Source organism: Piliocolobus tephrosceles, chromosome 1, assembly GCF_002776525.5.
Source record: "Piliocolobus tephrosceles isolate RC106 chromosome 1, ASM277652v3, whole genome shotgun sequence".
NCBI classification, from domain to species: Eukaryota; Metazoa; Chordata; class Mammalia; order Primates; family Cercopithecidae; genus Piliocolobus; species Piliocolobus tephrosceles.
The window spans coordinates 22,733,613-22,755,191 of record NC_045434.1 but is presented as its reverse complement, the minus strand read 5'-3'; the positions used below and the strand labels follow the sequence as shown (position 1 = coordinate 22,755,191).

The 21,579-nt window shown below is 40.8% G+C and overlaps 1 protein-coding gene and 1 pseudogene across 2 annotated transcripts in view; one reads left to right on the top strand and one right to left on the bottom strand.

Annotated features, from left to right (window-relative positions):
- Nucleotides 1-38: 38 nt before the first annotated feature.
- Nucleotides 39-1,804, bottom strand: LOC111539284 (annotated as a pseudogene). The gene has a single exon (XR_002730626.1). The product of XR_002730626.1 is annotated as a 60S ribosomal protein L36 pseudogene (transcript).
- A 584-nt stretch (nt 1,805-2,388) lies between these two features.
- Nucleotides 2,389-21,579, top strand: part of TMCO1 (transmembrane and coiled-coil domains 1) — a 42,655-nt gene continuing 23,464 nt past the window's right edge. The window contains exons 1-5 of the mRNA XM_023207060.3: nt 2,389-3,615; nt 4,003-4,080; nt 12,418-12,477; nt 17,943-17,989; nt 20,019-20,086. Of these exons, the coding sequence (XP_023062828.1) occupies nt 3,546-3,615; nt 4,003-4,080; nt 12,418-12,477; nt 17,943-17,989; nt 20,019-20,086 (323 nt within the window). The 5' untranslated portion in view covers nt 2,389-3,545. The remainder of the gene's footprint in view (nt 3,616-4,002; nt 4,081-12,417; nt 12,478-17,942; nt 17,990-20,018; nt 20,087-21,579) is intronic.

Below are 21,579 nucleotides of genomic sequence, written 5' to 3'. Positions count from 1 at the left end.
TATTATTATTATTATTATTATTATTATTATTATTATTATTTCTGTCAAGCTGTTCTTTATTTCAGGGAGAAGCCAAGGGAGGGGGCTCAGTCTTTCTTGGCAGCAGCTTTCCTCATAGCGGCCAATACGTTGCTCAGCTCCTCCCGCTTCCTCTTGGCGCGGATGTGCGTCCCCACCCTTTTCTTGATAAACTTGAGGGCCCATTTGTCCTTGGAGACCTTCAGTAACTACATGGCGCGCCGCTCGTACGGGGCAAAGCCACACACCTCCCGAATCACGTCCCGCACGAACTTGGTGTGTTTCGTCAGACGCCCGCGGCGGCGGCTGTGCCTGGGATTGCACGTTCTTGGTCACCTGGTGGCCCTCGTTGAGGCCCACGGCCATAGGGTAGCGTAGAGCCATGGCTACTGCTCTCCAGTGGCGGCCGTGGCGGAAGGGCTGGCGCCGCGCGGAACTCTCACAACAATATTATTATTACTAATTCTACTAATAACGTAAGAACAGGCTTAGCTCCCATTCACCTTTCACAGAAAGTTACTTGAAGATGTACCACAACATCAATTATAAACTAGAAAAAATATATAGGTTTAAGAGAATAGTAAAATTAAGTCCCACGACAAAAGTCTTGCTATTGTACTAGAGACCGGAGGAGGTCATGAGCTTTGGGAGAGCGGTCCTCATGGGGAAAACTTTTAAATCTAAAAATTTGATAGTACAACTGAGAGCTTAGAGAATTTGGGAATATGACAAAGAAAACTAGTTGAATCTAGAAAAGATGTTATCTGAACTTGTGTCTAGCACTGTTATTAAACAAGGGGCATAGTGTCATGACATCATTACCCTAGAAGTGTATCCTAGCAGTCCATGGCTGCAAACATTTACACAGGAATAACTTAACTGCTTATTAATAATTTCACATTTTCTTATTTGTTCATATTTTAACATCTCTGAATGGGATTCATCTTACAATCAATGGTGTGTCATGGTTTAATTATTTTTTCCTTTTTAGTAGTAAAATGATGCATCTTACAATGAATAGCATGTCGAATTTGATGAATTGTGTGTGCCAAGCACTGATTGAAATGCTTTATAATATACTCTTCCTCATTCAATCTTTATAACAATTTTATGCAGCTGATGTTACCACCATTTTTTAAGGCTCAAAGATGCTAAACAACAGGTTCTAGGATTGCTGTCAAGTAACTGGCAGAGCCAGAATTTAAAATCAGGTCGATTTCCAAAATCATGCTCTTACTGTTATCTCAGCACTTACCTTGGGTGATACAAAGGTGAATAAAAATCTATCCTTGTCTGAACTGCTCAAATCAACGTCTAGCTCAAATAGGATCTTTTTGAAACCTTTCCAACTACCCAGGAAGAACACATCTTGTTCTCCTCAACATTATAAGAATCTCTATAATACCTATAATCTTATTATATTGTATAATCTCCCTGGGCCCTTGGAAGTCAGGAATATTCTCTTAACCATCCTTTTGACCCTACACTGCCTACTACTGTTCTTGACGTATAGTAGAAGCTCGATAATATTTCTTAAAAAGGAGATAGGGTCTCTGCTGCTAAGTCTAGGAGAAAAGAAATGCACATAAAGCTAAAAAAAGGTCAAAAGTAGTGTTCAGGAGAATTATATATTTAAGTGCAGTAGAGTTTAAAAGAACCAATGAGGACTGGGCACGGTGGCTCATGCCTGTATACCCAGCACTTTGGGAGGCCGAGGTGGGTGGATCTGAGGTCAGGAGTTCAAGACCAACCTGGCCAACATGGCGAAACCCCGTCTCTACTGAAAATACAAAAATTAGCGGGGTGTGGAGGTGGTTGCCTGTAGTCCCAGCTACTCGGGAGGCTGAGGCAGGAGAATCGCTTGAACCTGGAGGCAGAGGTTGCAGTGAGCCGAGATTGTGCCACTGCACTCCAGCCTGGGCAACAAGAGTGAAACTCCATCTCAAAAAAACAAAACACAAAACCCCATCAATGATAGGAAGTACAAGAGGATACAGCTCAGCCAGCTTTCAGGTTTTTTTTTTTTTTTTTTTTTTTTTTGAGACGGAGTCTCCAACTGTTGCTCAGGCTGGAGTGCAGTGGTGCTATCTCAGCTCACTGCAAGCTCCGCCTCTGGGTTCACGCCATTCTCCTGCCTCAGCCTCCCAAGTAGCTGGGACTACAGGTGCCCGCCAGCACGCCCGGCTAATTTTTTGTATTTTTAGTAGAGACGGGGTTTCACCGTGTTAACCAGGATGGTTTGGATCTCCTGACCTTGTGATCCGCCAGCCTCGGCCACCCAAAGTGCTGGGATTACAGGCGTAAGCCACCGCGCGCGGCGCCAGCTTCCAGGTTTTCTCACTCTCTCTCCCTCTCACACAAACACACACATACACACACCACAGTCTGAAAAAGCTGAAACCGTCTACAATGGCTGAAACCACGCTGCTGAGGCATTTTAAAATTTTAATTAGTTACCAGCATGTATAAATTGAAGTTTCACATAAAACCCAGGATTTCTGGATTTTCCTGAGAAACGAAGTCATCTCAGAAACTGGGTGCTCATTCTCCTAGAGAAATAGGTTGGATTTGGGTATCAAATTCTCCTTTCAGATGAACTTAATGCTCCCTTATCCATCATAGTACCTTCTACCATTTTTTTAGGCTCAGCTTGCATAACGTAATTTATATTCTCTCGCCAATCTAGGCATCTGGGTTTATGACCCCTTCTCTAGACACATTACTTACTCACTGCACTATCACACTATGAATTTTCAGGCATCCGTGCTTTGACTTCCACTTTGCCTAGAAAGTCCTTTGCTTTCTCCAAAAGCACTCCTACTCCCCTAAGGCACTGCTTCAGTTCTTTTCGTTAGTTTCTTCTGACCGCCCTCTCAACCGTGTCACGCAGCACTGTGGTAATACCTCTATTAAAACCCTTATCAAAGCGTATGCACAAGCTTCTCCTCCTCGCGCTGACAATTCGCTCCTTGAGGCCAGCGGCCCACAACTATCTCATTTCGCGGCCCCAGCTGCACGTCCTTGCCCTGGCACCTACACCCAGACGTTCAGTACGTTTGCGGAAGTCAGTCTTCTTACTTCACGGCAAATCCAAGCTAAACTAATATTACGATCACAGAAGTGCGGCTGAGATGGAAGCCAAGACTATCCCAATTACTGGATTCTGGCCGAGAAAAAGGCGCGCGCCAGCACCCCAATCAGTAAAAACTACCGGGCAAAGTTCGCCGCCGCCACTATGTTGCTCTGGGTCTGAAATAGTTCCAATTCTCGCGAGATTCGGCTTGATTACCAGCCTTCAGCTCTAGTGACTTGCGGGTTCGTTTCCTCTAGATTCTCGTGGCCACGCCGTTCTCAGACACGAGCCTTTCCGGTGCTGTGCCCCGGAAGCGGAAGTGCGATCTTCGGGCTGTCAGAGTTGGTCTGTTACTCTGTGGTGGTGGAGTCTACGGAAGCCGTTTTCGCTTCACTTTTACTGGCTCTAGAGCGCTTTCCCCCTGGCAGGTGGGAGGCAGGGACGAAGGTGCGAGATGAGCACTATGTTCGCGGACACTCTCCTCATCGTTTTTATCTCTGTGTGCACGGCTCTGCTCGCAGAAGGTGAGAGCGGCTATTTCTCAGACGTTTGATCAGTCGCCGGGAGGAAGGGCCCCGGGGTCCCTTGTGCCTCCAGGGGAAAGATCGCGAGCCTTACTTGCTAGAGAGGCTCATCTACTCTACTCCAGGGGATCTCTGGGCAACTCGTGAATAGGAGCAGGAGGGGAGTGTGGAGTCGATTGCCGAGTTTTCTTTGGTCTCAGGTAGATTTCACTGGTGTAATTGTGGAGACACCTTCACATCATGTTACTGTTGTTTTGGCTGAAGAGTCAGTTGTATTAACCTTTGAAAAAAGTTAACCATGGGTAAATACAACAACAGTAACCTCTAATAGTTTGTTGTGATCGTTCCAGTCATTTCTCTATTAACATGTTGCTTTTACTGTTTTAGGCATAACCTGGGTCCTGGTTTACAGGACAGACAAGTACAAGAGACTGAAGGCAGAAGTGGAAAAACAGAGTAAAAAATGTGAGTGTGACAACACATTAGAAATAATTTCAACACGTCAAGCTCATTAAGTCCATGTTCACAGTAAATATTTTAAGAGCACCAGCTGGTACGAAGATGAACCTGACTTGAAGCCTATTCAGAAATAGAAGACTTTTATGCAAAATGTGTAATACCACCTAGAGGGAAGTGGGGGACGTGGCAGATACATGTTTTGTGCTGTGGTGGTTCTAAAGAAGAGGTTCAGCCTGGCGCAGTGGCTTACTCCTGTTAATCCCAGCACTTTGGAAGGCTGAGGCAGGACTGAACCTAAGGGTTTGAGACCAGCCAGGGTAACATAGGGAGACCTCATCTCTACAAAAAAAAATTGGCTGGGTATGGTGGTACACGCCTATAGTCCCAGCTATTTGGGAGACTGAAGCATGAAGATCCCTTGAGCCCAGGAGGTTGAGGCCACAGTGGGCCACGATGGTGTCACTACACTGCCTCCTGGGCAATAGAGTGAGACTTGTCTTTAGAAAAAAAAGAAGAGGTTTCATTCAGTTATGCGGAACCATGGTAGCCTTCATAATGCTGATGGCCTTGCAGTTCCTTGTGGATAGTTAGAATTTGGATAGAGAATGAAATGGGGAAAGGAAATTCCAGGTAAAGGAAATAACATATGACCAAAAATACGGAAATCTTAACATTTGAGGCATATTTGGAGGATAATAGGTCATTATGACTGGTGTCAAGGTAAGTGGTGTCTTCAGAGATAAGCCAAGTTTCAGTTGGGTTAGGAAGTTGAAGAGGTGTTTGAGGAAAAGATTAAAAACAAGAAGGGTTTGTTGCCTTTGAAATAAAGCAGGAATTCCACAGGACTCAGCTAAAGGTACAAGGTAAATGGTTCCTTATAGGCCTGATTTAGTTTTCTCTGTTCTTTTCTCCCTTATAAGGATTAAATATAACTTTGGTTTCTTAGAATTCCTACAACTTTCTGTATTCTGTGACTTTTTCTTATATCTTCATAGGGATTTGAAGTTTTTTTCTTAAATTACCACATTTGATCCACACAGCAACCATTTGTGGTCACTCGTATAAATATTACTTCCATGTCATAGGAAAGAAAACTGAGCCTCAGGATGATAATGACAACTTACGTCACAGAGAAAACAAAGAATAGAGACCAGACTCAGGCTTTTAAAATTACAGCTTACTGTTACTTCATTTACTCAATGTTGATTATGTACCTCAGCATATCTGAGCCAAACTCCTTATCTTTACCTTCACAAACAAGATACTCTTCCAGGATTTCCCTATTTTGGTGATGGGTACCTCCATGCTTCCAGTAGTGTAAGCCAGAAACCTTGATATGCTTTATTAATTTGGCTTCCAGGATACCATACTCTCTGTTTTGCTGCTCTCCATCTTACTGGCCATCCTTTTTTTATTTTTTACTTTTTAATTTAATTTTTTTTTTTTTTTTTTTTGGAGACAGGGTCTCACTCTGTCACCCCCCACAGCTCATTGCACCCTGGACCTCCCAGGCTTAAGTGATCCTCCTGTCTCAGACTCCTGAGTAGCTGGGACTACAGACACACGCCACCATGACTGGCTAATATTTTGGAGAGATGAGGTCTTGCTCTGTTGGCAGGGCTGATCTCAAACTCCTGGGCTCAAGCGATCCTCCTGGTTAGGCTTCCCAAAGTGCTGGGATTTACAGGCATGAACCACAGTGCCCTGCCTTTACTGATCATTCTTCTGCAGTTTACTTGTTGGTTTCATTTCTTGACCTCCTGTTGTTGGGGGTGACATGAAATTTAGTTTTTTTCTCTACATTCACTTCCTTGGTGAACTTACCTTTCAGCTGTATTGGCCAGTGACTCCCAAATTTATGTAACCCTCTCTCCTGAATTCAAGATTCACATATTAATGCATCAATTTGTTATCTCAGCTAGAATGTTTGGTGGACATCTCAATCCCAACACGTCCCAAATTGAATACTTGTTCCTCATGTCTAAGCCTGTGTCATTTGTAGCCTTCTTTATCTTGGTCTATGGCATTTCTGTCCTTCCACTTGCTCAGGCCGTAATTCTTGTGCAGTTATCTTTTACTCTTCTTAAAACCCATATCTATTCTGTCTGCAGATACTGTGGGGTCTCCTTTTTGGGGAAATACCCCAAACCAGTAAAGGTTCAGAGAGCTTCCGATATCCAGAATTTGACCATTTTTCATTAGCTCCAGTGTTAACCACTGTGGTCTAAGCACTGTGATCTTTTGCATGGATTATTGCAACAGTCTCCAACAAGCGTTCCTGTCTTCCTGAAGTCTGTTCTCAAGATGACAGCCAGAATAATCTTTTTAAAAGCCTATTAGGTCATGTGCCTTTCACTCAGCAGAAAAGCCAGCATCCTTACAATGGCCTACTGAGCTTCCTTTTTACCACTCTGATATTCTTTCTTCTCACTTACCCTGCTTTACCCACACTGTTCAACTTGCTGTTCTTTTTTTTTTTTTGAGACGGAGTCTTGCTCTGTCGCCTGGGCTGGAGTGCAGTGGCCGGATCTCAGCTCACTGCAAGCTCCGCCTCCTGGGTTTACGCCATTCTCCTGTCTCAGCCTCCAGAGTAGCTGGGACTACAGGCGCCCGCCACCTCGCCTGGCTAGTTTTTTGTATTTTTAGTAGAGACGGGGTTTCACCGGGTTAGCCAGGATGGTCTCGATCTCCTGACCTCGTGATCCACCCGTCTCGGCCTCCCAAAGTGCTGGGATTACAGGCTTGAGCCACCGCGCCCGGCCCAACTTGCTGTTCTTTACACATACTGGCCATACTCTGTGCTGAGACCTTTCTAGTGGTTGTTCCTTCTGCCTAGAAATGTTCTTCCCTACAGTATGTGCTGGGCTAATCCTATTACCTTATTCAAATCTTTGTTCCAACATCACCTCTGATGCTTAAGTTGACCACTCTATTTGAAACTGCAACCTGCCAATCTCCCCTACTCCTAATATTCCTTACCCTGTTCTATTTTTTTCTGTTGCTTTTATTACTTTCTAATATACTGTATGATTTACTTATTTATCATGTTATTGTTTATTGTGTATTTCTACCTGCTAGAATGAAAACTCCACTAGGGCAGGGTTCTTTGTTGTTGTTTACCTATGTATCCTGTTTACCTAGAACACTGACTGGCACATAGTAAATGTTTAATAAACATTTATTGATTTGAATGCTTTCTTCTTTTGCCCCATATATGCAGTCCATTACCAAGCCCTATTGCTGTTTTCCTGATTAGTTTTCAGATCATTTCACATCTCTCCATTTCTCCCACCACCACCTAGTCTAAACTTCTATTATATTTCATTTAATCTGCTGCAGTAACCTCCTCTCTGGTCCACCTGCACCCACTCAAATTTGTCCCCTATAATGCATCTAGGGTAATGTTTTAAAACACAAATCTGATTATGTTACTTGTCTTTCTTAAAACCTTTCAATTTCTTCACAATTGCTTTAGGATAAACATGTGGCCTGTAAGGTCCAGCACGGTACGGCACCACCCTCCCTTCTCCTGGCTACGTCTTGTATCATGTTCTCTCTTGCTCCCTATTCTGTATTCATTCATGCCTTTTATCTGTCCTCTGGGCTAGTCTTATGGTTTCCTACTACAGGCACTTTGTATCTGTTGTTCCTCCTATCTGGAATAATTTTCCCTTCTCATTTTGTTTAGTAAAATCCTACACATTCTTCAGATCTCGAAGCCTTATCCAGTCTCCCAGACAGGGCCAAATCTTCCTATCATAGTTTGTGATTTATCCACATACCTCTCCTTAGAGTGTTTGTCACAATTGCAGTTTTACCTATATATGATTATGGTCATCAGGGTAATGTGTCTCTCCTCAACAAAACTGTAATTTCTATGAGGACAAAGGCCATTGTATCCACAGTACCTAATGCAGTGCCTGGCACATATTAGATACTTGATAAATGTATATTGAATAAATTATCTGTATAGCATAACATCACATGTATTCTTTGTGAAAAATTGTTCTGCTATGATCCTATGCTAGTTGGCAGCATGCAATGGCATCCCTGTATACATTTCTTCATGTCATTTATATCATTGAGTAGTTTTATGAAATACAAAACAAATTTAGTTTCAAATTTGTTTGAACATACTCATACTTTAAATATTTATATAATATGGATGTGCCCTATAGATTTTGAGCTTCACTGGTATCTATGATATTGCCTTGTCTTTAATTATTTACATTATAGAAATAAATGAAGTCTCCTTCACTGTACACTGCAATTCAAAGTAATACCATTGAGGCTAAGCGCAGTGGCTTACACCTGTAATCCCAACACTTTGGGAGGCTGAGGCAGGTAGATTGCTTGAGCTCAGGAGTTTAAGACCAGCCTGGGCAACATAGCAAAACCCCATCTCTACAAAACATACAAAAAGTTAGCCTGACATGGTGGCGTGTTTCTGTTGTCCCAAGTACTTGGAAGGCTGAGGTGGGAGGATTGCTTGAGCTCAGGAGGTGGAGTTTGCAGTGAGCAGAGATGGGAGATTGGGCCACTGCATTCCAGCCTAGGTGACAGAGTGAGATCCAATCTTGAACAAAAACAAAACAAAGTAATACATTTGCCAGTTTACACGTCTATAGTTGCAATTTCACTATAATTTCTTCATATACTTCCTTTGAAGGTAAGTATGAGGTAGGTTGATGATTGGAATGACTCATGGCATTTCTTGTGGTCTTAGGTCCTCTACTCCGGATAATCTACCAAAACTCAGTAAGCATGTATTTTTTTTTTATATATGATCAATTGAAATATTTGATTGCTTGCTATGTGTTGAGTTTACCACAGCAAGTACAATATGAAATGAGTGGCCACAAATTCTGTCTCTGGAATGTATAATCAAATGCACAGCTATTATGTTTAGCATGAGGAATATTAAAAAGGAAAAACATAAGGTAAATTTCCTCTTTGAACAAATGTCTAATAATTGCAAATACAGAATTCCCTCTGATACTTAGTATGAATTTAAGCAAGGAAAGTTTGTAGGGTTTTTGAAGAATATCAAAAAATATAAAGAGGTCTGAATCAGAATTTGATACAGGTTACTTTGCTTGTGCTGATCTGGTCCTTGGCATTTTTAAAAGAATACTAGTATCCAAAAAGCAGTCCTACTGAGCTGCCTTTAGCAAAAGAAAATGCTTTCTTCAAGGTAGTGAGTTGGTGGACTCAGATGGTCACTGGGCTTATAGATGTACTCTGAATATCAGTGGGTCTCCTTTTATTGTGTTACTATTATAATATATACTAATGAAAGGATACTTCAATAAATGAGAAAGATTAGAGTACAGTATATATAACTTGATTCTTGTAACACATTTGTTTATTTGAGAGCATTTACTAAGTATAAATTGCTGTGAAGTATGAGTTATGTTGTTTACGGTAAAATAGGATAAATCTTTTAGAATAATCTGTAAACTGTTTGGCAGAACTCTGGAATTCAGAATGCAGGAATACCAGGTCATGGACAGAAATGCGTTTCATAGTAGACAGCTTTTATTTTTGTCAACTCTGACTTTTCTACTTCTTGTTGTCAGGTAAGATTCTGATGAATAAATATCAACACACCAAGGTTTCATCACAACCTCATGAAGTTTGAAAAACCTTAGATTAATGTATCCCTAAAAACAGTTTATCTAGTCTCAATCTGGTCTGCTAGAAGACCAGACTAATGTTTATGAAATTGTCTTATGTTTCTATTCTCTAGCCTTCTGTCTTTTTATTGCCGTTTTCTCTGCAGTCATGATTAAATGACAAGTAGTTGTGTTATAGTCCTTCTGGGGTGGGAAAGAAATATTTTTGTTTCTTTGTTTAATAATAATGATAAAGAATAAAACATTAAGTGTTTTCTAAATCCATTTTGTCTTTTGAAATGTTATCCTTATAACATTTTAATAAAAATGTTTATTTTTTATGTATTTATTTTTTGAGAAAGGGTTTCACTGTGTCACCCAGGTTGGAGTACAGTGGCCCAGTCATGGCTCACTGTAGTGTTGACTTCCTGGGCTCCTGCGATCCTCTCATCTCAGCCTCCTGAGCAGCTGGCACCACAGGAGTGCACCACCATGGCCGGCTGATTTTTGTAGTTTTGGTGGAGACGAGGTTTCGCCATGTTGCCCATGCTGATCTATCGAACTCCTGAATTGAAACGATCCTCCCATCTTGGCCTCTCAAAGTGCTGGGCTTACAGACCTGAGCCACTGCACCCGACATAAAATGTTATTTTTATAACATCTTAAAATGTGAAATTTGACATTTTTCTTTTATGATCTCTCACTAGTATGTTCATTCAAAATCTTTCTCTCTCTCCACATACATGATGTTGTGTTTTATTTTATTTTGGCGACAGGATTTCGCTCTTCATAGGCTGGAGTGCAGTGGAGTGAACACAGCTCACTGCAGCCTCAAGCTCCTAGGCTCAAGAGCTCCTCCTGCCTCAGCCTTCTGAGTAGCTGGGACTATAGGCATGTGCCACCACACTCAGCTAATTTTTAAATTTTTTATAGAGACAGGGTCTTGCCATGTTGCCCAGGCTGATCCCAAACTCCTGGGCTCAAGCAGTCTTCCTGTTTCACCCTCCCAAAGTGCTGGGATTACAGGTGTGAGCCACCATGCCTGGCCTATATCTTATCTTTCTGTTTACCTAGAACAGTATCTGTTACTCAGTCTCCCAGAACATACATAAACTATACACACACACACACACACACACACACAAATCACATAAATCACGTATTTTATTTTGGCCAAACCTTTAAATTTCATTTGCAATATTGGAGTTAAGTTGAATTTTATAATTCTTAGATAAAGCAGTGATACTAATTTTGCTTTTAGAATTCAGGGACAAACTTCCTGTACTAAAGGAAAGAGTTCTACCTGCTAATTCTCTTTAATGTAGGTTTTAGAAATGACACCTATACCATACTGTTTGCTATTAGCATACTAAAATCATATGGGTAACAGATAATATAAATAAACTAAGTAAAGGCAATTTTGGACATATCCCTAGTCCATTTACAGGAAATTAAAGATAGAAAATATAAATACGTTACACTATTTCTTTTTCTTTTCTTTTCTTTTCTTTTCTTTTTTTTTGAGATAGGGTCTCTGTCTCCAGACTGGAGTGCAGTGGTGAGATCTCGGCTCACTGCAACTTCTGCCTCCTGGGTTCAAGCAATTCTCTTGCCTCTGCCTCCCAAGTAGCTGGGACTACAGGCATGTGCCACCACGCACAGCTAATTTTTGTATTTTTAGTAGAGATGGGTTTTCACCATGTTGGCCAGGATGGTCTGGATCTCTTGACCTCGTGATCCACCTGCCTTGGCCTTCCAAAGCGCTGGGATTACAGGTGTGAACCACCACGCCTGGTCCACTATTTCTTTTTCAAAAGCTTATTGTTATATAATCTTGATAGTAATTGAAATGCATCAGCAAAATTGGTCTTTTTTTTTTTTTTTTTTTTTGAGAGACAGAGTCTCGCTCTGTCACCCAGACTGGAGTAGAGTGGTGCGATCTTGACTCATGCAACCTCGACCTTCTGGGTTCAAGTGATTCTCCTGCCTCAGCTTCCCACGTAGCTGGAATTACAGGCATATGCCACTACGCCAGCTCATTTTTGTACGTTTTTTAGTAGAGACGGGGTTTCACTATATGTTGGCCAGGCTGGTCTCAAACTCCTGACCTCAGGTGATCCGCCCGCCTAGGCCTCCCAAAGTGCTGGGGTTACAGGTGTGAGTCACTGCGTCTGGCTGGTCTTAGGTTTTCTGGCTCTCCTGATTTTCTTGCAGTGTGCATATATCTATTTGTCACATTACTGTAATTGTCATTTGATTATCTCCCCTGACTAGAGTATTCTTTAGAAGGTAGGGAGCATATTTTTTTCATCTGCTTAGAGTTATTTAGGCAGCGAATAACTGAGTGAATAAATTTCTACCGTTTGTCATAAGATAATGGAATTACAATTAACCTAGTTATCTGAGAGCAGAATTTGAAAATTGTGCTTTGACACTAGCTAAGGTAATCATCCTCAGCTGATAGTCTGTTTTCATTATGATCGTATCAATACAATTCTTTATGGGTATTTGATTAATGATGCTTATAATTGTTTCATTCTTAGAATGTTGCATCTACCTTTTACCATCAGTAGCTGTGAGAGTGGACCAGTTAACTTAATCATGACCATAATCAGTCACTGTGTAACTTTCTTGCAAGCTTTTTTCATTGGTTCAGCTGTAATAAAGCATCCTTTGTTCCTTTGGTGTAGTCCAGTTAATTTTTACTGTGTTACTATGTTGTTTACAGTGGAAAAGAAGAAGGAAACAATAACAGAGTCAGCTGGTCGACAACAGAAAAAGAAAATAGGTAAGATGAGATATTAGTCAAAATGAAATTTGGTTTTTCTTGGAAAAAAATTCATTCTTAGATAATGAAACTATAATAAAATTATTAATAGTGATAACTCACATTTCTATGATTTTATGGTTTATAAAGCACGTGCATACTTTATCTCACTTGATTCTTACCCATTTCTTGAGGTATACAGGACAAATTTAAGCAGTTCCTCTATTTTTGCTCTTAGCTTTGGAATTTGAGTTTTGTAAAATGATAGTTGTGGCTTTTGAACTTGGCTGAGAGTTTTTGGCATAGTTTGTAAAAGCATATTTTTTTTATATCTGAGATGATTATTTCCACTTAAGTCTTACTTGTATTCATTGTTTCCATGGCTTCCTTACTGAGTATTGACTAGTGATGGAAATCCACCAAGGGGTAGGAAATTTTCTGAGTAATTTTGATATACCTGGAGAATAATGAACATATCATATGTTTTTAGTTTTTTAGTATAACTTAGAATTTAAGTAATTCTGTTTCCAAAAGGCAATTCATAAGGATTGTATATGATTTTTTTTTTTTTTTTTTTTTTGAGACGGAGTCTGGCTCTGTCGCCCAGGCTGGAGTGCGGTGGCCGGATCTCAGCTCACTGCAAGCTCCGCCTCCCAGGTTTACGCCATTCTCCTGCCTCAGCCTCCCGAGTAGCTGGGACTACAGGCGCCCGCCTCGTCGCCCGGCTAGTTTTTTGTATTCTTTAGTAGAGACGGGGTTTCACCGTATTCGCCAGGGTGGTCTCGATCTCCTGACCTTGTGATCCGCCCGTCTCGGCCTCCCAAAGTGCTAGGATTACAGGCTTGAGCCACCGCGCCCGGCCGGTTTTGTTTTTATACATTATGATGTTTCTTGATTCTGAAATTAGGAAAAAAAATTATTGTGAGATTGTGTATTTGTTTCAGAAACTGTGTCTGTATACCTAGGTCACTGCTGTTACAGCCCAGGGGAGAATTCCATGCAATTAGATTATGTCAATTCCTGTTCTGATTAAAGTTTTTCAGTTAGTATAGCGATCCTGGATGTTTTTTAAGTGGTCTGTTTACTTAATTCTATGGGAAAATGCTATTGAACATTTACTTTGTATGTGTCAGTTACCCCTAACAGCATTGGAGAAACAAAGTAGAAAAAGATTCTATTTTTATGAACTGTGTTTAGAGAGGGAAAATAGACCAGAAAATAAATGATTACTATGCAGGATGATAAGTACTTTTTGTTTGTTTGCTTGTTTTGTTTTTGTTCTTTTTGAGACAGAGTGTCACTTGTTTCCCAGGCTGTAGTGCAGTGGTGTGATCTCGGCTCACTGCAGCCTCCTCTGCCTCCCAGGTTCAGGCGATTTTCCTGCCTCAGCCTCACGAGTAGCTGGGACTATAGGCATGCGCCACCACACCTGGCTCATTTTTGTATTTTTAGTAGAGACGGGATTTCCCCAAGTTAGCCAGGCTGGTCTCAAACTTTCTGACCTCAGGTGATCCGCCTGCCTCAACCTCTCCAAATGCTGGGCTTACAGGTGTGGGCCACCGTGCCGGCCGAGAGTCTTGAGGAACAGAAATTTAAGGAACAACAGAAGAAGTAAAGTTCTGAAAAAGTATTGCCAGATAAGTTGGAAAGTAGTAGTGTCACAGAAGTTGAGAGGAGAGTGTCAGGGAGGAGGAAGGACCTGATGATGATGGTAAATGTCTAAGAAATGGAGGTTATTAGTGCTTTTAGCAAAAATGGTTTCAGTGGCATGATGGGGGACAGAAGCCAGATCATATAGATGAAGGAGAGAATGCAGACATTGAGAATGCAGACAGTGAGAAAATGAAGACATTGAACATGGACAACTCTTTCAAGTACCTTTGCTATAAAGAATAGGAAGGATATAAGAATGGAAGGCAGATTATCCTCTGTCCTTAAATTGGCAACACAGAGTATCTGAATTCAAATGATCTTAACATGGAGTGCAACCCTGAATTGTTTGCTCACCCAAAAAAAAAAACTCATCAGAAGTTATAAGAAATAGTATTTATGGCTGGGCATGGTGGCTCACGCCTGTAATCCCAGCACTTTGGGAGACCAAGACAGGTGGATCACCTGAGGTCAGGAGTTCAATACCAGCCTGACCAACATGACGAAACCCTATCTCTACTAAAAATACAAAAATTAGCCAGGCATAGTGGCGCATGCCTGTAATCCCAGCTACTTGGGAGGCTGAGGCAGGAGAATCATTTGAATCCGGCAGGTGAGAGGTGAAGGTTGCAGTGAGCTGAGATCGCGCCATTGCACTCCAGACTGGACAACAAGAGCAAAACTTTGTTGCAAAAAAAAAGAAGTAGTATTTATGAAGAGTTGCTTATCAAAATCTTACTAGAAATTATAAGATGTAATATTTATGAGGAATTGCTTGAAAGATGATCTAGCCATTCTCTAGATTTGTACATTTTAATCTTAGATTAAGCCAGACTATCAGAAATCTGTAAACCTAAACTGGATTATTTTGGACTTCATAAAATGCTTTTACTGTATTTCGCCTTGGCATTTGCATTGTTAGGCTTATTATGAAAAATTCAGCCAGTTATCATACACTTTGTTATAGTACTGCTATGGAATATATTCAAAAACATCCACAACATTAGACAATTGTCTTTCGATAAGAAATTGTGGAAACTGTTTCTATTAGTTTTCAATGTCAGGAAAAGTAGCAGTTCTCATAAGTAATTGATTTATTTTATCTTACTGACACTGTGCTCAAACTGATTTTTGTTTTCCTTTGAATTGGCTGCTGATAAGCCTAGAATGAGATTTGCTGTTCATCTTCAGCAAGTTTATAGGACCAATTAAATGTATTTTTATGTACGGATCCTCTATAGTTTTGTTATTATCTAACCCTTACTTTTTCTTAGCCCAGATTCCTCACTCGAGCTTATTTACAAATGTGTATATATATATATAGTATCTGGGGAAAAGGGGGGCATAAAGAGTAAAGCCACTGCACTGAAAGAAGGGAGTTTTCAGTAAGAGGGAAGCAGTCATCAATATTCAGTGTTCCAGAGAAGCAAAATGTCATTGATTTCACTAGGTGAAGCTCTTTGATAACAGTCCTTGAAAGAACCATTAATCTGCAGTGGAGGTGTCTTTTGCTTTTTAACTGAAGATTTGATGTTCTCAGTTCTTAATTTCAGAAGCAAATGTTTTGACTATTTTGTATTTCCCTCTTATAGAAGAAAAATGAATTTACTTTTGGTATATGAATTTTATATATAGTTTGTTTTGTTGCATTCCAAATAAAGAAGTCATAAGGGGTTTATTTGAAGGATATACGTGATGAGAAACTCAGGCAAAGCTGAACTAAGTGGTTCCAGGAAGGCAGGAACCGTGGTAAAGCAAGTCCTGCAAGCAGAGCAAGTCTTGAGAAAAAGTCAGACAGGGATCTTCACTGTAAGATTTCACTAATTTTTTTGGCATTCAGCTTTTGCCTTCACCTAACCTTCCCTATGTCCTTCCCTGCCACCAACCCCTTAGGAATATCTGCTCCAGATGCTTGTGTCCTGGGGTTCTATCTCAGTATTTTCATAGTGTGATCTATAAACTGCCTACATCAATATTGCTTGAGATAGTTAGGAAAAATGAAGGGTTCCAAGTATTACTCCCAGACTTTACTGAATCAGGATCTCTGGATGTGGGACCCAGGAGTCTACTTTTTTCTTTTTTTTTTTAAACAAGCTGCCCATATAATTCTTAGGCAAATTAAGTTTTGGAGCCAGTACTATATTATAACTTTTCTATTTCTGTTCCCATAGTTAATTGATTTATTTTACCAAAATTTTCTAGCATAAATTCCTGAGAGGGGAATCTAATTGGCCCAGCTGATCTTTTTATGCCATAGGTCATGGGAGAGCTTATGGTTTGACTGCCTCTTTGGTCAGCAGTAGTAGGACAGAGGATGTTATAAATCTTCATGAGGCTAACCCTTCAACAAGGTATGATGCCAGGCAGATATCCCCAGAAGGTGGGTGGGAAAGGGCGGGCAGACATTCTGAAGCTTGGCTGAGTGGGATAAGTATCTCTTTTCTTGTTTTGTTTTGTGTTTGTTTTTGAGGCAGGGTTACCCTCTGTCAGCCCAGGCTGAAGTATAATGGCATGTTCATGGCTCACTGCAACCCCTAACTCCTCTTGCCTCAGCTTCCTTCGATAGCTCAGACTATAGGCATATACCACCATGCCTGGCTAATTTTTAAGTTTTTTTGTAGAGATGGGGTCTCTCTGTGTTGCCGTTGAACTCCTGGGCTCAAGCAAATCCTCCTAATTCAGCCTCCCAAAGAGCTGAGATTACAGATGTGGGCTACCACACCTGGCCTTTTTTCTTCATGACTTGGATTTAAATATGAGAGGAAGCTCTTGAAATTTAATATATTTGGGGCCTTGAATTTATACATTCATTCTAGGTCATTTTCTATGTTATTTGGATTAGCTGAAGGTCTACTGACTCTGTGGTCAGATGGATGTCATCATTGCTGCTAGTTTATTCCAATAGCCACAAGAAATGTAGCTCCATTTTTGGAGTATTCCTTTTCTGACTTTTAATTTTCCCTTTTGCTAGTCATCTTGGAAAAATAAATCATTCTAAATATAAATGTATCTTCTGCATATTTCCAGATTATTCTCTCCATGAAATTTTCTCAAATTTCATAGATGTTGTATTCTAAAAGTTCACTACTTAGAGAATGCATAGTTTTTTGTATTTTATTTTAAGACAGAGTCTTACCCTGTCGCTCAGGCTGGAGCACAGTGACGCGTTCATGGCCCACTGCAGCCTCAAACTCCTGGGCTCAAGTAATCCTCCCACTGTAGCCTCCCAGTAGCTGGGACTACAGGGGCATACCATCATGGTTGGCTAATTTGTAAATTTTTTGTAGAGACAGGGTGTTGCTATGTTACCCAGGATGGTCTTGAACTCCTGGCCTCAAGTGGTGTTCACCGCAGCTTTCCAAAGTGCTGGGATTGCCCAGCTATAACCTGAATTTTAAGTTCATCCTATCAAGTGGCTTATAATTTTAGACTATATGCCATTTTAGAGAAATTGAAAAAAGGTAGAAAATTTAAGAGAAGGATAACTAATCTGAGACATCTAAGTGCAATCATTATGTTATACTTACAAATTAACTGGCAATTCCCATTGGTGTAACATAAGCATATGTATTAATGTACAGAGTTAAGACATCTAATACCAGACGTAATTTCAAAAAAACTCTAAAGATTGTATTTATTTAAATTGAAATATTTTGGTGCTCTGCTGAATTTGAATCTTCTGAGTACAAAATGTATACTATTCCAGGTGTTTTCATCATCTTATTAGATGATATTGAGATAGAGTACTTTTGTAATCACCAACCAGTGACAGTTTATTTAACAGCTGCTTTGTGCTCAGCATTGTATGTATTAACCATCTCATTAATTCATTGCAGAGAGACAAGAAGAGAAACTGAAGAATAACAACAGAGATCTATCAATGGTAAGAGACCTAAATATAACTTTCTGGTTAACCACATAATGTTTTTAGCAAAAGACTGATTTACATCAAGTGCATTGCACTCACCTTTTCAGAAATTTATCACCTGTGAAGGCTATAAATAATATCATGGGTGTTCCTGGACCAAATGGAGGTGAAAATATGCTCCTGCTCTTAAACTTCATTTTAATACTATAAGTAGCTTTTTTAGACTGTCTCAGAGGTCATACTTTGTCCTCTTCACACAGTTCTTAGTTCCCTTTTATGTTTTCAAATGAAGTAGTTTATTTTCTTTTTCTTGCTTATGTTAATGCTGAATGTTTTTTTTTTTTTTTTTTTTTTTTTTTTTTTGAGACGGAGTCTTGTTCTGTCGCCCGGGCTGGAGTGCAGTGGCCGGATCTCAGCTCACTGCAAGCTCCGCCTCCCGGGTTTAGGCCATTCTCTTGCCTCAGCCTCCCGAGTAGCTGGGACTACAGGCGCCCGCCACCTCGCCCGGCTAGTTTTTTGTATTTTTTTAGTAGAGACGGGGTTTCACCGTGTTAGCCAGGATGGTCTCGATCTCCTGACCTCGTGATCCGCCCGTCTCAGCCTCCCAAAGTGCTGGGATTACAGGCTTGAGCCACCACGCCCGGCTCAATCTTTGGTTTTATGGCGATATGTGTAATCCCAATATAGGAGTTGGAACATTATAAATGGCTTTTATTACTGTCTTGTGTTCTTGTTCCTTTTTTAGAGACAGCATCTTGCTTTGTCACCCAGGCTGGAATGTAGTAGCATGATCAGAGCTCACTGCCACTGTGAATTCTTGGGCTCTAAGGATCCTCCTGTCTCAGCCTCCCAAGTAGCTGGGACTACAGGAGTACACCATGCCCGGCTAATTTTTAATGTTTTTTTTGTAGAGATGAGGTCTTGCCATCTTGCCCACACTGATCTTGAATTCCTGGGCTCAAGTGATGGATCCTCCTGCCCCAGCCACCCAGAGTGTTGGGATTATAGGCATGAGCCACTGCACCCTGCCCAGTCTTTTTTTTTTTTTTTTTTGAGACAGAGTCTTGCTCTATTACCAAGGTTGAAGTACAGTGGCTCTATCTCGACTGACTGCAACCTCTGCCTGGGCTTTTGTGCTCCTCCTACCTCAGCCTCCCAAGTAGCTTGGATTACAGGCGTGTGCCACCATGCCTGGTTTATTTTTGTATTTTTTTGTAGAGATGGGGTCTTGCTATGTTGCCCAGGCTGGTCTTGAACTCCTGAGCTCAAGCCATCCACCTGCCTTGGCCTCCCAAAGTGCTGGGATTACAGGTGTGAGCTACTGTGCCTGGCTCTTCTGTTCTTTAAGAGACCTTTTGTTCTCAGTATCTGGCATACCATGAAGTATAAGGAAGAGTGATTTCATTACCAATTTCCTCATTATTTATTAAGAGTAGGCTTTATTTGAGCATGTCTTCCTAAAGCATAGATAGGCTAATTATATAGCTTGATTAATTTTTCACTTAACTTTTATATATTTAACACAGGACACCTGAACTGTGCAATAGTTCTCTTTTACTTACTGAGAGGCCTTTTGCCAGTACTTATTAACTCATTGGCCAGAATTGGGCCACAAAGTCACCCCAATATTCTTCCTCACTGGGTGGCAAGAAGAGGAATTGGAGGTGAAGGTGGGTTAGCCAACATACAACTATAGCTTTTTGCTAAGGAGTACTTTTTTTTTTTGAGGCAGAGTCTTACTCTGTATCCTGGGGCAGGAGTGCAGTGGTGCAATCTCGGCTCACTGCAACCTCCGCCTCCCGGGTTCAAGAGATTCTCCTGCCTCAGCCTCCCAAGTAGCTGGGATTACAGGCACCTGCCACTACGCCTGGCTAATTTTTTGTATTTTTAGTAGAGATGGGGTTTCACCATGTTGGCCAGGTTGGTCTTAAACTGCTAAGGAGTACTTTTTAAAAAAATGACATGAAACCAAACCTTTTGAGATATGCTTTAGATGTGTTTTTTTTTTTTGGTGTAAAACGACAATTTGTTTGTCTCATTACAGGTTCGAATGAAATCCATGTTTGCGATTGGCTTTTGTTTTACTGCCCTAATGGGAATGTTCAATTCCATGTGAGTGTCCTTTTATATGCTTTTGACTAATAACTATTACTCTATATTTGTACATAGGTTAGCATGAACTTTTCGGGTAATATTTTATTTCAACGTAATTTCAAACTTAAAGAAAAGTTGCAAGGATAGTATATCCATTACCTACATTCACAATTGTTAATGTTTTGCTTCACTTCTTCTTTTCTTTTTCTCCCTTTTCTTTCTCTATTACATGTGTGTTCATCCATACATTATTTATGTATTTTTCTTAATCATTTGAGAGTATGTTGTAGGCTGTATGCCCTGTTTCCTATAACTACTTCTCTATATATTTCCTAAGGACATTTTCTTATATAACTTCAAAACAATCATCAAAATCAAGGGAATTTTGTTTTTTGGGGTTGTTTTTTTTGAGACAGAGTCTTGCTTTGTCACCCAGGCTGGAGTGCAGTGGCACAATCTTGGCTCACTGCAACCTCTGTCTTCTGCATTCAAGCGATTCTCTTATCTCAGCCTCCCGAGTAGCTGGTACTACAGGCATGCGCCACCATGCCTGGATAATTTTTGTATTTTTAGTAGAGACGTTAATAGAGACGGGGTTTCACCATGTTGGTCAGGCTGGTCTCAAACTCCTAACCTCAGGTGATTCACCTGCCTCGGTCTCCCAAAGTGCTGGGATTACAGGTGTGAGCAACCACGCCCAGCCAGAATTTAATTTTTATATTATAAAATATAATTACACAATAACTTTTTTACCCTTTTAATATTGAGGGTATTTTATGTATAAGACATAAGGCTTAGGCATTATGGGTTCTCTGTAAAGAAGGTAATATGTTCCCTTTTTTTTTCAGTTGCTTACTAACATGCTGCTTCAAAATGAAGGTAGTCATATAAAGATCTTTTGCCTCTTAAAATAGAGTCTTAATAACTATAATCTTGTTTAATGATAAGGTAAATTACTGTTGTCTAAACCAGCATATAGCAGACCAGAGTAATTGTGGAACTGCGTTTGACAGAAAATACCCAAAGATGATAGTAATTTATTACCTTTTTTTGTTGTTGTTCAGGACAGAGTCTTGCTCTGTCGCCCAGGCTGGAGTGCAGTGGCATGACCTCAGCTCACTGCAACCCCTGCCTCCCGGGTTCAAGCGATTCTCCTGCCTCAGCCTCCCGAGTAGCTGGGACTACAGGTGGCTGCCACCATGCCTGCCTACTTTTTGTATTTTTAGTAAAGACGGGGTTTCACCATGTTGGCCAGGCTGGTCTCAAATTCCTGGCCTCAAGTGATCCTCTCACCCAGCCTCCCAAAGTGCTGGGATTACAGGCGTTGAGCCTGGCCTGGTCCATTTATTACCTTTCTAAAGCTCATCTGAACTATACTGCAGGTATTAGAATTTTCCTCACTCCCCCTTTCCTTCCCTTCCTCTTACTCTTTTTCTCCAGCTTCCTTTCTGTCTGACTCTCCCTCTCCCTGCATCTCCTCCCCAAGCCTGTCTTTTCCTTCCAACCTGTTA